The 17,377-nt window shown below is 37.3% G+C and overlaps 1 protein-coding gene across 5 annotated transcripts in view; it reads right to left on the bottom strand.

The window, feature by feature from the left end:
* Window positions 1-17,377, bottom strand: part of STXBP5 (syntaxin binding protein 5) — a 168,727-nt gene that overhangs the window by 143,675 nt on the left and 7,675 nt on the right. For all 5 annotated transcript variants that reach the window (XM_004011402.6, XM_042253773.2, XM_004011401.6 and 2 more), the window contains exon 3: window positions 2,143-2,224. In XM_004011402.6, the coding sequence (XP_004011451.3) occupies window positions 2,143-2,224 (82 nt within the window). The remainder of the gene's footprint in view (window positions 1-2,142; window positions 2,225-17,377) is intronic.

Raw genomic sequence — 17,377 nt, 5'->3', positions numbered from 1 at the left:
AGTTAAGATCAATTCAGATATATAATCAACTAATAAGATTATAAGATTTGTAATCGACTAGTTAAGACTTCTAAAATTTAGGTGAGCTGTGTTTAGTTGCTCACTCGTGCCTGACTGTTTGCGACCCCACAGACTGTAGCCCACCAGGCTCCTCTGTCCACAGGAATTTCCCTGGCAAGAATACTGGAGTGGGTTTCCATGCCCTCCTCCAGGGGATCTTTCTAATCCAGGGATCAAGCCCAGGTCTCCCACATTGCAGGCAAATTCTTTACCAGCTGAGTCACAAAGGAAGCCCAAGAATATAGGAGCGGGTAGCCTGTCCCTTCTCCAGGGGATCTTCCTGATTCAGGAATTGAACCGGGGTCTCCTGCATTGCAGGTGGATTCTTTACCTGAACTACCAGGGTAGACCAAATTTAGCTGCATAGTTAATCAATTTTGCAATGTTATTTACATTGCTCATATTGCTTTAAAAAAAAAAAGTGATCTTAACAGAAATATAAAGACGGAGAATAGGTTAGCGGTTGCCAAGTATTAGGGACTGAGAGCAGTAAGGGCTGCAAGTATAAAGAGGTAGCCTGAGGGCATTCCCTCATGTGCTGGTACTGACCTGTACCTTGTTCCTGTTGGTCATTACATGAAATGTATGTATGCAATAAAATTGCACGAAACTATACACGCATACAGGGCTTCCCTGGTGGCTCAGAGGTTAAAGCATCTGCCTGCAGTGCGGGAGACCTGGGTTCGATCCCTGGGTTGGGAAGATCCCCTGGAGGAGGAAATGGCAACCCACTCCAGTATTCTTGCCTGGAGAATGCCATGGATGGAGGAGCCTGGTGGGCTATAGTTCATGGGGTCGCAAAGAGTCAGACATGACTGAACAACTTCACTTCACTTCACTTCATACACGCATACATACAACAGAGTATAGAAACTGGTGGTGAAATCAAAATAAGGCTTGTAGTCTAGTTAATAGTATTGATGTCATTCTCCTGACTTAATATTTTACTATTGTTATGTAAAACATTACTATGGGGGAAAGGGGAGAGGGTACATAGGGTCTCTATCTTGAAGCTAGTGACCATTCTAATTATTTCATAATTTTTTTAAAAAAGGAAAAAAATCTCACATATGGATTCAACACCTTTCTACATAGTGATTTTTTATGTGTATCTTAACATTTTACAAGGCCTATTACTCAATCTTACACAGAATACTAAATTGAATACTGAAGTTTTTCCCTCTGATCTTGAAAAACCTACACAACTGTGTATCATTTGGATCACAGTTTTACTAAAATATATTACCCTTTTTAGTTTTACTAAAATTTTTATATTACTCTCTTTAGCTCTGTATATTCCTACTGCCTCACTTAAATCCTCTGATATGAAGGAAAATATTGTCATTCTCTAATTTACATCTAAAAATTCATTCCATGGAACCCAAGGACCCAGGAGCAAAAGGAATGCCCACAAACTACCCTCACATCCAAGTACAGCAGAATCTTTTCTAGAGTAATTTGCTTTTGTTCTATGACCAACTTTTTCTGCCTGTCCCTACATCTGAAAACATCTATTGTCAGGGCTGCTCAAACTTGTTTAAAACCTGCAAACACATTGTTTATTCTGTTAATAAAATGATGTATCTCTAATTCCCTCCCAACTTTACACTGTATTGGAAAGAAAGATATCAATTACTTCACCCAATAAGTGATATTGCAAGAACTCTGGACAATAACCAGTGTCTAATGGATTTTGCTTTCCTGGTTGTATTTCAAAACAACTCATTGGCAAGAAGTACATTTTGTTATTTATAATAAGATCAATCTTTGAAAAAAATTAATGCAGATTTTTATAAGTTACATAACTTTCAATATCTGTGGAATAAAATTTAAATGAAGCACATTGTACCAAAAAGATCTTACCTTATGTCATTCTATTTTCAACACTCTTTAGAGAAACATCTTACATTATTTATGTAACTGTCCACGATGATGCCTTAAAGTGAATTACTATTAGCACTGGCCTACAAGAAATTTGGTTTTGCTCAAATATTAAAATATAATTGCATGCAAGAATTCTGAAAGATGGGATATGGCCCTATTTCATAGGTAAGCAAAGAGAGATTAAAGCAACTCACTAACCTCATTTATCAGGAACTGAAGCTGAATTACCGCAGCTCCACTGTCATGTTGGCAGTAACATTCTACTCCCGGACGACCAAAGCTGTCATGAATTTCATTAAGGAGTTTATGGTATGTGTGGGCTTTTTATAGCAATTGATAAAGTTATATAACAGACAAATATTTCCTTGGCCTGATATTCAATACACGCTATTTACTTAGGCTGAGATTTAGAATTAGATTATGCATCGATCTAATCAGCTACTTTCTGTTGATAGTCAGAAATCTCAGAGATTTCAGATCTAAAAGAAATAAGACAGCTATCTCTTCTAGAAAAAAAAGTTAAAAACAGCAATATACAGAACCAAGCTACATATATTTAATATGCTTTATTCTGGCCCTAGTCTTTTTCTTTCATTTAAAGTGAAAGAACAGGTAGCTGATCTATAGAGCACCCAATTTTTCCCAAGTCACTAAAGAAATCTGAAAAGTAGACATTTGTCATTATGGAATACTGCTTTTAGAAACAACTATCTTTTCACTAGTATTTTTATTCCTGTAGTGTCATTTTTAAATACCATAGGCTAAAAATATTATGAAGAACCAAATAAATATGTTTGTAACTGTGGCAAGTTATATCATCAATGAATGCTATCAGTCTCTTATAATATACTAGAATACAGATTAAAACATAAATATCTATTAATTCCATGTAATAACAGGAAACAGCATTTTCTGTATGTCGGGCATTATATTAAACTTAGTATACATATTAATTCATTCAATCCTCACAACCATGAAGACTATAAAACATCCCTCATATAAACATATAAGGGGGCTTCCCAGGTGACGCTAGTGGTAAAGAACCCTCCTGCCAATGCAAGAGACATGAGATGTGGGTTCAATCCCTGGATTGGAAGATCCCCTGGAGGATGCAAGGCAATTTAATCTAGTATTCTTGCCTGGAGAATCCCATGGACAGAGGAGCCTGGCAGGTTAGAGACCATAGGGTCTCATACAGTCAGACACAACTGAAGTGATAGCATGCACACATACAAACAGACAAGGAAACTAAAGCACAGAGAAAATGACTTCTCTCAAGTCACAACTACAAAGTATAGCTGAGATAATGCTACACTGATATTCCTTTTTTGTCAATTTATCTTACCTTCTAATTCTGAACTCCAATGTATTCTTTTTAAAATGTTGCAATCTTCCTACCTTAGATACATTTAGTCTCAATTTGTCTACAGCTTACCTATCAAAGGCTTTCAGTTCAGTTCAGTTCAGTCACTCAGTCATGTCCGACTCTTTGCGACCCCCTGAATTGCAGCACGCCAGGCCTCCCTGTCCATCACCAACTCCCAGAGTTCACTCAGACTCACGTCCATCGAGTCAGTGATGCCATCCAGCCATCTCATCCTCTGTCGTCCCCTTCTCCTCCTGCCCCCAATCCCTCCCAGCATCAGAGTCTTTTCCAATGAGTCAACTCTTGACATGAGGTGGCCAAAGTACTGGAGTTTCAGCTTTAGCATCATTCCTTCCAAAGAAATCCCAGGGTTGATCTCCTTCAGAATGGACTGGTTGGATCTCCTTGCGGTCCAAGGGACTCTCAAGAGTTCTCTCCAACACCACAGTTCAAAAGCATCAATTCTTCGGCGCTCAGCCTTCTTCACAGTCCCAACTCTCACATCCATACATGACCACAGGAAAACCATAGCCTTGACTAGGAGGACCTTAGTCGGCAAAGCAATGTCTCTGCTTTTGAATATGCTGTCTAGGTTGGTCATAACTTTTCTTTCAAGGAATAAGCGTCTATTAATTTCATGGCTGCAGTCACCATCTGCAGTGATTTTGGAGGCCCCCAAAATAAAGTCTGACACTGTTTCCACTGTTTCCCATCTATTTCCCATGAAGTGATGGGACTGGATCTTTGTTTTCTGAATGTTGAGCTTTAAGCCAACTTTTTCGCTCTCCTCTTTCACTTTCATCAAGAGGCTTTTTAGTTCCTCTTCACTTTCTGCCATAAGGGTGATATCATACGCATATCTGAGGTTATTGATATTTCTCCCAGCAATCTTGATTCCAGCTTGTGTTTCTTCCAGTCCAGCATTTCTCATGATGTACTCTGCATAGAAGTTAAATAAGCAGGGTGACAATATACAGCCTTGACGTACTCCTTTTCCTATTTGGAACCAGTCTGTTGTTCCATGTCCAGTTCTAACTGTTGCTTCCTGACCTGCATACAGATTCCTCAAGAGGCAGGTCAGGTGGTCTGGTATTCCCATCTTGTTCAGAATTTTCCACAGTTTATTGTGATCCACACAGTCAAAGGTTTTGGCATAGTCAATAAAGCAGAAATAGATGTTTTTCTGGAACTTTCTTGATTTTTCCAGGATCCAGCGGATGTTGGCAATTTGATCTCTGGTACCTCTGCCTTTTCTAAAACCAGCTTGAACATCAAAGGCTTTAATATCTACCTAATCCTACCAGTCATCTTTGTTTCTGTAGTAAACCAACAATATACCTGACCCATGACATATGCCAGACACTTCCTGCACAGCTACACTTGTGGTTCTTGTCCAGACAAGCACCAGCCAGCAAGACTCCTGAAGAGGAACTGCAGAAGATGAGGCTGTTTGACTGGGAGCAGAGTCTCTGAATACAGACATGATCTCTGAATGTAGACATGACCCTCAAGGTGAGTAGACGTGACTCTCAAGATGAGTAGACGTGACCCTCAAGGTGAGTAGACATTGAATCCTGTCTCAAATGACCATTAAGACATTGGGTCCACACCATAAGGTTCCTGAAATTTGGTCCTGTCCAAAGCCATTTTGCATAGATCAAGTATGCTCACAGATATTTTAGACAGGACCAAATTCAAGAAGCTTTTGGCATGGACCAAATATCTTATGAATGTTTTAGATAGACCCAGATGTCCTACAGGGAATTCTCTAAGAAAGCAATGGGTGGGGGGAGGGGGAGAGAGAAATATTTACAGGAATAAGTAATATAATAAAACTAGCTATTAATGAAGAATAATCAGGAAGATATATGTAAGGACAAAGGACACATAAGCAGAAACAAAGATCTACTAGATCTAGTAGAATCTTTTATACTACTGTACCAAATTTAAATTCAAAATTCATTCAGTTGCCTAAATGGTTTTATACACACACACACACACGCACACGCACACACACACACACACACACACACACATACATATATGTCGGTAATGGAGGGAGTAAAGAAGTAAATGCATCATTAGTATCATCATAGCAGCTAACATTTGTTGGAAACAATGTGTCAAGCACTATACATGTATCACCTCACAAAAAGCACCCTCTATTATAAGCAACATTTTTACAAATGAGGAAACTTATACACAAGGTTAAATAAGTTACCCAAAGCCATAGAGCTAGTTAGTAAGGAAGCTGGGGTTTGAACTCATGCAGTCTATTAATAACTCCAGGACATACACAGAGACACAAACACGAACACACCATCATCAAACCTCACTTCCCAGAAAGAAAGGACCAATTTTCACATCTAAACATCACCTGACTTATTTCAAGTCATTTAAAAACTGAGAATATAGAGGAAACACTTATAGTTGAGACTAGGAAAGTCAGACTAATCTGAAACAATAAAACCAGACCAAATGTAACTTTTAGTAGCAAGTAAATACCATAAAACCAATAAAGGTTTGAAAGCCTTCCTTACAGCCCAGGTAGGCTTTTAAGAGTTTCAGGTAATACAAATATGGTGATCTTCTCTCTTCACTCCCAGAACCTGCAATAGTGTTTGGCACATAGCAGGCATTTAATAAATATCTATGAATGAATGACTTTATAAAATCTAAGAAACCTGTTTACGTCCTGTCATATCTGCTTAGGTAAAATTAAGCTCATTTTTCAGAAAGTCAACCAAAAGTACAGGATACTAGAAACACGTTCAAAGTTCTTATTTCTATCAGGAGACAAGACTAGATTGTCTTTAGGGGCAATTATAGCTCAAAATTCAAGGAAATCTATATTTCCAGCCTATTCATTTGACCTTCCAGTCATTTGTTAGGTCGGTATTACAATCATAGCAATAGCTCCTCTTATTGCTGCTTCTTTCTTCTGGGATTTTTCCACTGTACTGTCAGCAAAATAGAATAAAAAACAGTAAAAGAAGCAGGCAATGGGACCTCAGCCAATCACACGTTCTGAAAGAATAATTCCTCAGCAAACTTCACTACCGTCATTGCCACTATGCGCTATACAGATGCTTAGACAACCTCTACTTTTATGAAGAATGTGGTAATGATCAGTGCTACATAAAGTACTTAGTAAACTATTAAGATCTTTTAATTATGTATCTTCTTAAAGAATCTGTTCATCAATTCCTGTCAACAAAGAAAATGTCAAAGAAAGTATCAGTATTGTTCCAACAGCAACAGAAGTGACATATTCAATTTTGCAACCAGAAACAGAAGACTCAAGTATTAATACAGTAGAAAGCAAACTGGAGGACTTTAATATCCTGTGCAGTATCTGAAAATACATTTATATGCTGCAAAGTTTAAAACAAGGATGTAGATACCCATATTTTTCATGAACTCATAAATTAGTAACTAATAAATTATCCCATGTTTAATTATGTAACATTCTGTGAATGTAACTTTCAGCAGATATTCTGCCAACAAACCCAGAAAGACTTTTAAGAGTAAACTGTTCTTCCCTGATGCCATTAAAAACAGTAAGCCCAGGCGCAGCATTTGAATCCATCAAAAAGCCAGAAGATTTCCACTAACTTCTGTTACCACTTCTTTTAGTACATCCTTAGACTTTCAGCAAACAGGGAAATTCATACTTCTTCAAGGATTCCAGTAAGACTTCAAGGTGTCTACTCTGAACTAGCATACTATTATGTGAAGAAAAGGTCGGTGGATGATTTTTTACTTTTAATGGCCTAAGTCTTAAACTGTAATGTGATTATTTCTCAGTAACAAAGATAAATTCCAAATACTGCCATAGTGTGGTCAAAGAATATTGACAAAAGGATTCTGAAAATGAAAAGAGAATGAGCTTTAGCTTACCATTTACTCTGTGTGAACATAAACAAATCACGTTGCATGTGAAAGCTTCCCATTCTGTTTTTCTGTACAGTTATGAGGAATAAATGGGGCAACAAATAAAAGGGCAAACAATACATACAATCTGTTCTCAAAGAAACTTCTAAAAGGTAGCAGATAACCAGAAAAAAAAAAGGGGGAAATATGCAAACTGAACCATGATAACTAAGACAACCTATGTGGGCTGCAGCGTTCTCACCTGTGAACCGTGCCCCTGCCTGCCTCACTTGATCGGTTTAAGGATCACCTGCAAATCTAAGACTAGACTTTCCAACCTCCTAATCAGACTCCATGGTCTTTCACTACTGTTTCTCATATCCAGTGATACACTGCTAGGAAGATGAGTAAGGCACACCCAGAATTCCAGTTCCTTTTCACCTTCATAAATACTTCGTACCTCAGTTTCACAGCAATGTCTCCAAAGGCAATGACAACAAAGTGTCAGCTTGTTTCCTCTCAAGATGTTATGACTGCTTTAAAATGACATCCTCTCTACATACACTGTATTGAATGTGTTTCTTATCTACCATTTGCCTCACATGGTACTATTACCCTGTCTACCAAACATTTAACCAGTCTTTAATTCTGGCTCTACATCATAAGCAGCCATGAACAATTATAACAAAAAAGAAATTACAAATGTCAAACTCCATGCCAGACTCACTAAATCAGAATTTTCTATCTAGAGTGGAAATCTAAGCACATGTTTGGGCATTGTTTTATTTCATTTTTTCCCTCCAGTGCCACAAATCATTCTAATGTGTAGCCATGGCTGAGAAAAACTGGAAAACTTTGTGGCAAAAGCATAATTAAGCATTATCTTCTATGAAATTTATATAGATACATACACACATAGACACAAGGCATTTATTTATATATGAATAATTACTCTGGCCATCTGATGCGAAGAGCTGACTCACTGGGAAAGACCCTCATGCTGGGAAACATTTAAGGCAAAAGGAGAAGGGCGTGGCAGAGAATGAGATGGTTAGCATCACCAATTCAATAGACATGAATCTGAGCAAACCCCAGGAAACAGTGCAGGACAGAGGAGCCTGACCCAGTGCAGACAACAGGGTCACAAAGAGTGAGACACAACTTAGTGATTAAAGAACAACAAATTAAACTGTTTCATTTGAAAAAAAAATCTGAAAAATTATGAATCCCCTTAATCTCATTGTAGGTCTTACTTTTTAAACTTCTAAAAATTTGCTACTTCCATTTGAACTAGTTCTAATCAACTTGATAGGTTTAAGATAGGGAAGAATATTTCATTTTATATTTTATGACCTTTGAATATATTTACAATACCAAAATCTTTGTCAAATAGCAATTATTTGCACTTTTATAGTACAGTACCTCTAACTTTATAGTTTCATTGACTTGACAAACATCAATTTAAACACCTTTTTAAAAATTAAAGATCATGTATTTTTCACCTATAAAAATTAATACAGACTTCTGATTTCTGGTCCAGCACATAAGACACTTGCAAGTTGTCATTTCATCCTAACAACAAATAAAAAGCTGAACAAATGAAAGATCAACAACTTATCTTAGATTTAAAAGAATTCACAGGGCAAATGACTGCTCCCAAAACTGCAGAGACAGGCCAATACAGAGAAGGACAACATACCAAAACGAACCAACCAGCAGACACATTTGCAGGAATCAGTGCCGGGGCACGAAAACCTCGATTACACTTGATGATGAACTGCTAGAGGCTTAACGTAGACAAGTTTGAGAGAAACCCCAGGTGGACCCAGTCATGGGGAGAGGGGATTTCCCACACTTCTGTGAGTTCCACCTCCAAGAGCTCTACTACGTTCTATCTGAGAAAAATGCCCTCTTGGAAAGGGAAAGGCAACCATTTTTAAATATACCGGAGTGTTCTGTTCATAACAATGTCTACCCTTGGGAGCAATAAACAGAGCCTAAACTGCTGGGGGTTTATCAGAGCCTAACAGGCCTGAAGGAAGGGAAATCAACTTCAACCCTCTCCAGCCACCCTAACTCCTTTGGCAGAAATGGCAGGAGCAGGGAATTGAGAACAGTTGAGAAGTTCACAGTCCAGAAGCACAGGCTCACAAAAAGACTACGATCTACACACAGGCCTACAGAACACTTCCCCTCCCCTTACCACCAAAAATTAATCTAGACACAAACCTTACATCCTTCATAAAAATGAACTCAAAATGGATGGCAGACCTAAGCGTAAAATGTCAAACTATCAAATTCTTATAACATAGGAGAAAACCTAGATGACTTTGCATACATCCAAGGCACCATTCATGAAAGAAAAAAAAAATGATAAACAGGACTTAATTTAAAACTTCTGCTCTGTGAAACACAGTATCAGAGAATAACAAGACAAACCACAGACTTGAAGAAAAAATTTGCAAAAGACGACTGATAAAGGACCATTATCCAAAATATATAAAGAACTCCTAAAATTCAACAATAAGCAAACAACCAACCCAATTAAAAATGAGCCAAAGACCTTAAGAGACACTTCACCAAAGAAGATATACAGACAGCGTATAAGCATATGAAAAGATGCCACACATAGGTCACTGGAGGAATGCAATTTAGTACAAGGAGATATCACTACAAATGTATTGGAAGAGCCAAAATTCAGAACCGACAACACCGAATGATGATGATGACATGCGGCCAAATAGCTCTTGTTCACTGTTGGGTGGGAATACAAAATGGTACAGCCACTGTGGAAGACAGTTTGGCAGTTTCTTATAAAACTAAACATACTCATACAATCTAGTAGTCTTATTCCTTGGTATTTACCCAAAGGAGGTGAAAATTTATATCCACACATAAAACCATGCATGGATGTGTATACCTATTTTTCAAAACTTGGAAGCAACTAAAGATGTCCTTCAGTAGGTGAATGGATAAATAAACCACAGTACATTCGGCCAATGGAATAATATTTAACAAAAAAAAAGAAATGAGTTATCAACTGTTAAGAGATAAGGAAAACTCAAATGCATATTACTGAATGAAAGATGATCTAAAAAGGCTGCTGACTATGACACCAACTATATAACATTCTGAAAAAAAAGGCAAAATTATGGAAACAGTAAGAAGATCACTGGTTACCAAGAGGTAGGGGAAGGGGAGAGATGAATAGGTAAAGTGCAGAAAATGTTTAGGGCAGTGAAACTATTCTGTATGATACTATAAAGGTGGATACGTGTCAATATCCAGTTGTCAAAACCTACTGTATGTATAAGACCAAGAAGGAACCCTTATGTAACTATGGACTTTGAGTGACGATGTGTCAGTGTAGGTTCATCAACTGTAACAAATGTATTGCTCTGGGGGGGATGCTGACAATGAGGGAGTCTGTGCCAAATGGAAATAGATATATAGGAAATCTCTGTACTGTCTGTTCAATTGTGCTGTGAAGCCAAAACTGCTCTGAAGAGTAAAGTCTACCAAAAAAATTAATACGTTAAGAAGTGAAACTAGCCACACTCTCATAAAGGTGGACGTAATTTTTACTTCTTACTCACAATGCTAACATTCTGCCAGTCTGCTACCTAAGCAAAACTATATTGTGCACTATTTCTACAGTAAAACAAAATGCTAAAATTAACCACGAAAGATACACAGGTCAACATTTAAAACTCTCTTAACACAATTTTTAGTAATTTACAGTAAATGTCCAATGTGTTTGACTGCTTTTCTTGTGAGTGACATATTAACTCAAAGTGACTGCGGCGTCTAGACTAAAGTATAATTACAGCATAGTGCTTGTGCTCAGTCACATCTGACTCTGTGACCCCATGGACTGTAGTCTGCCAGGCTCTGCTAACCATGGAATATTCCAGGCAAGAATACTGGAGTGGGTTACCATTTCCTACTTCCGGGGATCTTCCTGACCCCAGGGATTTAACCCGTGTCTCGCATCTCCTACATTGACAAGCGGATTCTTTTCCACTAGTGCCACCTGGGAAGCCCCAATTATAGCATTAACTGGTTGAAATAGGTCTCGAGCTACATCATCCACTATTGTTTTGAATGAGAATTTATTATTTTTGAACAGAGTGGTTGAAAAATATCCACTTATTATTTACTGCTTGGGAGTTAGGACTATCTCTAAAGGGGTCAAAATAAATTATATTTACTATCACAGGCAGTTCTTTAGAATGGCTTTTGATACATAAATATACTTTCAAATGAACCACTTGTTCAGTCATCTGTGAAATACAGTCATAAATAATCGTGGTCTGGGTTAAAGAAACAAGAAGGAACATACATTCTCACGTATCAAGTAACAGTCTTTTACCTCAGCACTCATTCTGAGATGCTTAATGGTTAGGTTCTTAAGTATGCATGACCAAGTGAATTTTAGAAGAAAAACAAAACACATTATGAAAAATATAGTACAAAGCCTACAAATATGGAAAATCTGTTTCAATACTTTTTGTCCCTTTCAAAAGGCAAAATATATATATATATTAATATATATATATTATACACACACACACAAAAGGAAAGCAATTTGGCAGAAAGTACTGTAGTAGTAGATGCCACTAGATTTAGTCACGTTTGGCAGAGTACTGCTGTGAAAAAGCCGAGGTAACTGCTATTACTACAAAAGATTATGTACTTTCAAGAAAGGGTAGGATTAATCACTCTTCAACAGACAACCTCACCAGGAAAAGCTTCAAAAGGTCTAGACAGCCCTTACTGAAAGGGAAACACAACCAAAAAGTGTTATAAAAACATCCCTAATTAAAAAAATTAAACATTATTCAATAGTAACTACGGTATAATTTCTAAGTCTACATTATTTAGCAAATAGCATCATGTGCTTAGCAAATTCTTATTTCCCACTGAAGACTGTATTGAAGTCAAAAGCATTAGCTAACTTTTTTTCTTTCTATTCATGCCCAGATTAAGGGAATGTTATTCTAGATCAATGTTCGTTTTTATATCATATCACCAGTAAAAATACATAGTACGTTCAGTATGTCATCATTTCATTTGTCTTTATATAATAACCTTTAGATAGGTTAACACCAGTTGGAAAAGTGAAACTAAGTAGAAATTAGCTTTATTTACTGAATAAAGTTTGTAGTTACTGCTAGTGAAAAGTTATATAGACAGCGAACAATGATAAAATTTTTTCAAAGTAGATGTAATTTTTCAATTTAAGTACCATGTATATTCATTCCAAGAAAAGGCGAGGAACCTATCTGACTCTTAAAGAAGGTAACCACGCACATAAATTTACATCTAAGAGCTTTATGGGTTTTTGTTGTTGTTAATACATTTTTTCAGGTTTTCTTCCACAAATGAAAATGATTTATTTTTCATCAAAATTTGCAGACATCTAAGAAATCAAGCATCACGACGAACAAAGCTAGTGGAGGTGATGGAATTCCAGTTGAGCTGTTTTAAATCCTGAAAGATGATGCTGTGAAAGGGCTGCACTCAATATGCCAGCAAATTTGGAAAACTCAGCAGTGGCCACAGGACTGGAAAAGGTCAGTTTTCCTTCCAAACCCAAAGAAAGGCAATGTCAAAGAATGCTCAAACTACCCCACAATTGCACTCATCTCACACGCTAGTAAAGTAATGATCAAAATTCTCCAAGCCAGGCTTCAGCAATACGTGAACCATGAACTTCCAGATGCTCAAGCTGGTTTTAGAAAAGGCAGAGGTACCAGAGATCAAATTGCCAACATCTAATGTATCATCAAAAAAGCAAGAGAATTCCAGAAAAATATCTATTTCTGCTTTATTGACTATGCCAAAACCTTTGACTGTGTGGATCACAATAAACTGTGGAAAATTCTGAAAGAGATGGGAATACCAGACCACCTAACCTGCCTCTTGAGAAATCTGTATGCAGGTCAGGAAGCAACAGTTAGAACTGGACATGGAACAACAGACTGGTTCCAAATAGGAAAAGGAGTACGTCAAGGCTGTATATTGTCACCCTGCTTATTTAACTTCTATGCAGAGTACATCATGAGAAATGCTGGACTGGAAGAAACACAAGCTGGAATCAAGATTGCCAGGAGAAATATCAATAACCTCAGATATGCAGCTGACACCACCCTTATGGCAGAAAGTGAAGAGGAGCGAAAAAGCCTCTTGATAAAAGTGAAAGAGGAGAGCGAAAAAGTTGGCTTAAAGCTCAACATTCAGAAAACAAAGATCATGGCATCTGGTCCCATCACTTCATGGGAAATAGATGGGGAAACAGTGCAAACAGTGTCAGACTTTATTTTTGGGGGCTCCAAAATCACTGCAGATGGTGACTGCAGCCATGAAATTAATAGACGCTTACTCCTTGGAAGAAAAGTTATGACCAACCTAGACAGCATATTCAAAAGCGGAGACATTACTTTGCCGACTAAGGTCCACCTAGTCAAGGCTATGGTTTTTCCTGTGGTCATGTATGGATGTGAGAGTTGGACTGTGAAGAAAGCTGAGCATCAAAGAACTGATGCTTTTGAACTGTGGTGTTGGAGAACTCTTGAGAGTCCCTTGGACTGCAAGGAGATCCAACCAGTCCATTCTGAAGGAGATCAACCCTGGGATTTCTTTGGAAGGAATGATGCCAACGATGAAACTCCAGTACTTTGGCCACCTCATGAGAAGAGTTGACTCATTGGAAAAGACTCTGATGCTGGGAGGGATTGGGGGCAGGAGGAGAAGGGGACGACCGAGGATGAGATGGCTGGATGGCATCACTGACTGGAAGGAGGTGAGTCTGAGTGAACTCTGGGAGTTGGTGATGGACAGGGAGGCCTTGCGTGCTGCGATTCATGGGGTCGCAAAGAGTCGGACATGACTGAGTAACTGAACTGAACTGAAGAAATCACAAACTTTAACAAAATGTTTACATTCATTTCTATTTTTTGAAGTATCTAAATGTTCCTACTTATCTCAATATAATATTAATGAAAATATTAAGAAAAAACTACAAAGATCAATCAATGTATTTTAAATTAAAATTAGGAAGAAAAGGTCTCAAACAAGCTGAGTACTTCAATAATGGAACTGATGACTGAACTGTCCCCAAAGGATGCCTGATAAGTCATCTTCATTATCATAGTAATTATAATTCACCAGAAAAATAATGCATCTTTCACAGGGTCAAAAACAACTTATGAAAATAAATTAACTTGGTATATAATGGTACCATGTATCATTGGTTCTTCACAGTATTCTTCTATTTATGACTAAAAGATTAAATTTAAATTCAGTGTCCAAGTGTAATTTATGAGACTTAACTATAAAAATCTGTGTAGTCATTCCTTCCTGAACATTCCTCCGTAATTTAAAAGCAAGGAAGCTGAATAAACTGGAGTGGGTTTATTCCCTTCTCCAGAGGATCCTCCCAACCCAGGGACTGAACTTGGATCTCCTGCATTGCAGACAGATTCTTTACTGTCTGAGCCACCCAGGAATCCCAATAATTCCTTCCTGAGCATTCCTCCCTCATTTAAGAGCAAGGAAGCCTAATAAACTAGAGCAAGTTGGCAAACTTCAGCTTGTGGGCTGAATCTAGCCCACTGCCTGATTTTATAAATAAAGTTATATAGTGCAGTATCTACATTCTTTCCTGCAAATACTGTCTATGCTGCTTTTGTGCTACACTAGCAGAGTTGAGTTGCTGGGTCAGAGATGATAAAGCCAAAATGTTTACTACCTAGCACTTTACCAAAAAAAATTGCTGACTCCTGAATTAAAGATTTAGATCTTCATTACTTTATTCGCATGTACACATACACTCATCTTTTATATGATCTTTAGTAGAGACCATACTAAGCTAATCATTTAAGAATCTGCATGTTCCTTCTGTTTTGATTGTATAATTGTATACTGACCTCTGTCCAAATTTCTGAACTTTTCATAAGGCAGAGGATATTGGTTGATTCTAATTTGCGCTGCTTTGGACTCTACTCCATCTTCTCATACCATTTCTGACAGTTAATAAATTCCTAAAGGCCTATTTTTAAATACTTAATGACTATATCATATTACATATAAAAGGATGGTAATATAGAAATTTAGATTTTCAATAGTGAAGTAAGAAAAAGATGGCTACATGAGAAGTAGGGATGAAATTAAAACCAAAAATACATCACAAAAACAAAAGCACTCAGCTTTAAAAAATTATTTAATGGGGAAAAAAGAAAAAGATTCTAGACTTAAGGAATCATTAAACACGTGACCCACTGTGGAGCACTAGTAGTAAGGAGTCACTGTGTCAATGATTCTTTCCCCTAACCCTCCTTCCACTCTCGCACTCCCCCCGACCAAAAAACAAAAGTAACACATTGAATGGAGCGATTAACAAAATTCAAAATTTCTTTAAAATGAATGCAAAAGAGTGAGATTAAAGCAACTGGGATCACCAAATCCAGAATTAGATGACTACTCTTTAAATTCTTCAAAAATGTTAAAAGTTGTTAATAATGATATATGGAAGATAACTAACTTGTCTTTCCTCTTTGATGTTACAAATAAAAATCAGAAATGGGTTCAAATTAAAAGTACAAGACATTATATGGAAGCCTGAACATTTTCATAGTAAGAACTCTGAGTATTTAAATCTGAAGGTACTATTTTCTTCTTAGAGTGACTTATCTCACAAGTGATTAAGGCAAGGGAGATATATCAAGTACCTTTTGGTAGTCTTTTGACAATGATAGTTTTATGAACACTGTTTATTTAATAGAAATCAAGTCAGTTACTCTGTTCTACTTCCTCCAAAGTTTTATACTACTATATTATGTTTAACAAAAGGTATTCAAATATTAAAGGTATGCTTAGTTGCTCAGTCGTGTCTCACTCTTTGGGACCCCATGGACTATAGCCCACCAGGCTCCTTTGTCCATGGGGATTCTCCAGGCCAAGAATACTGACTGGAGTGGATTGCCATGCCCTCCTCCAGAGGATCTCCCCAACCCAGGGGTAGAACCCAGGTCTCCTGCACTGCAGGTGGATTCTGTACCATCTGAGCCACAGGGAAGCCCAGGAATACTGGAGTGGAGTGAGCCAATCCCTTCTCCAGTGGACCTTCCTGACCCAATAATCAAACCAGGGTTTCCTGCATTGTAGGTGGATTCTTTACTAGCTGAGTTACCAGGGAAGCCCCAAATTTAAAAGATAGTATACAGGCAAAGGTCCTTTTCTCTGTTATCATTTTGCTATATCCTTAAACAGACATCTGTTTAGTTCAAACCAAAGACATTTCATTGATCCACAATCTTAAAATACCTTCCAATGATGATAATGCCAAATCAGGACAGGATATTCTCATTTAAACATTACAAATCAATGCTGACACTCTGATTATTAATTTCCTTCTTGTAAATAAGGTGTCACTCCCAGTGCATGAAGTTAAAGTCAAAGAAAGACAACCAAAGCTTATCTTTTTTTTAAAGTATAATCACCACTATAGTTCACTTATTTACATGTACATTGCTAGTTATTACTATTCCAAGTACTATACAATTACCAGATTTGCTATTCAAATTACATGCTAGCAAGTCAATGAAATTAGTCTCTATTAAATTTCTTATATAAAATTTAATTAAATCATATAATTAGGAACCCAGCATTATTTTTAAGTAATCTCATTTTACTTTTACAACCTGACCACTAACACTCAAGAAAGGAAAGCAAACTTTGTTAACAATATTAAAAATTCCCCAACTTTCCTATGTCATATTGAGAACTTACTGATTATACAAGGAAAAGCAACAATTCACCATCTTATTCAATGTGAGCTGTTTTTTCAACAATAAAAAAAAATGTTATTCCTTGCTCCCTTTTGTAAACAAAAGATTACAACTCTGTATCTGCTGACTTATGAATGCAGTCAATGGGTACAAAATGAAGGAACCCACAATGGAAGTGAGTCCAACACTTCACCCTCTGTAACAGGTACTCAGAACAACCAATCAGAAGATACTCTAGACAGAGGTGGTCCACAGCATTCCCAAATCCTCTGCAGAAATTCAAGATCATAGAGCTGGAAGGACTCTTAGAAATCACCAATCCCTATTTTCTAGTTTTACAGAGAAGGAAACTAGAAGCCTAGAGATTTTAGTTAGTTTATCCAAAATTAGCCTGAAGACCAGA

This window comes from Ovis aries, chromosome 8, assembly GCF_016772045.2.
Source record: "Ovis aries strain OAR_USU_Benz2616 breed Rambouillet chromosome 8, ARS-UI_Ramb_v3.0, whole genome shotgun sequence".
Taxonomy (NCBI): domain Eukaryota; kingdom Metazoa; phylum Chordata; class Mammalia; order Artiodactyla; family Bovidae; genus Ovis; species Ovis aries.
This window is presented reverse-complemented; position numbering and strand designations above follow the sequence as displayed.